This window comes from Penaeus monodon, chromosome 29 (genome assembly GCF_015228065.2).
Source record: "Penaeus monodon isolate SGIC_2016 chromosome 29, NSTDA_Pmon_1, whole genome shotgun sequence".
Lineage (NCBI taxonomy): Eukaryota > Metazoa > Arthropoda > Malacostraca > Decapoda > Penaeidae > Penaeus > Penaeus monodon.
This window is the reverse complement of record NC_051414.1, coordinates 29,110,759-29,111,460: the sequence shown is the minus strand read 5'-3', so window position 1 is coordinate 29,111,460 and position 702 is coordinate 29,110,759. Positions and strand designations below refer to the sequence as shown.

Below are 702 nucleotides of genomic sequence, written 5' to 3'. Positions count from 1 at the left end.
AAAAGCTGAGGTGATATTAGAATCAAGGGCATTTTGTAAATAATTAAAGCTACCCTGGTCATGAATGCAAGACTGAGCAACACTTTGAACGAACAAAAAGTATCCCACAGAGCCATTTTCCATTCCACGGAGCACGTAGTACACTAGAGGGAAACTCTCTTGACCCGCAATTGTTACTCTGAGACCCATAATCACCGTGCCTAATGACCTGACCCGACCCTTTGCAGATTCGTGACTGGACGATCGAGGAGAAGAGTTCCGAGAGGGAGGGATTCCTGTCCGAACAAGTGTCAGCAAGTGTCAAATACGTGTCAGCAGGGGAGGAACTCTGCGCTCATCTCCTGTTCAAGTTTCTGCCGCAGGATGAGCATGCGTTGGCGCTCATGCGAGAAAACCTCTTTGACCTGAGGGAGGTCAAGTTCTACACTCAGGTAGGAATTCATTGGTAATATACTGAGGCAGTCTCTTGGGAATTCAGTGGTAATATACTGAGGTAGTATGGTGGGAATTCAATGGTAATATACAGAGGTAGTATGGTGGGAATTCAATGGTAATATACTGAGGTAGTATGGTGGGAATTCCATGGTAATATACTGAGGTAGAGTGATGGGTTTATATCCTTAGCGGAGTGTAAACTGAGCTATGATAGGAGGTCCTTTATAGGAGAGATCATCAGTGTGAAGATTTTTTGTACCGTCAGAT

The 702-nt window shown here is 44.7% G+C and overlaps 1 protein-coding gene across 2 annotated transcripts in view; it reads left to right on the top strand.

The window, feature by feature from the left end:
• LOC119592118 overlaps nucleotides 1–702 on the top strand; it is a 10,642-nt gene that overhangs the window by 7,058 nt on the left and 2,882 nt on the right. For both annotated transcript variants that reach the window (XM_037940939.1, XM_037940938.1), the window contains exon 3: nucleotides 228–431. In XM_037940939.1, the coding sequence (XP_037796867.1) occupies nucleotides 228–431 (204 nt within the window). The remainder of the gene's footprint in view (nucleotides 1–227; nucleotides 432–702) is intronic.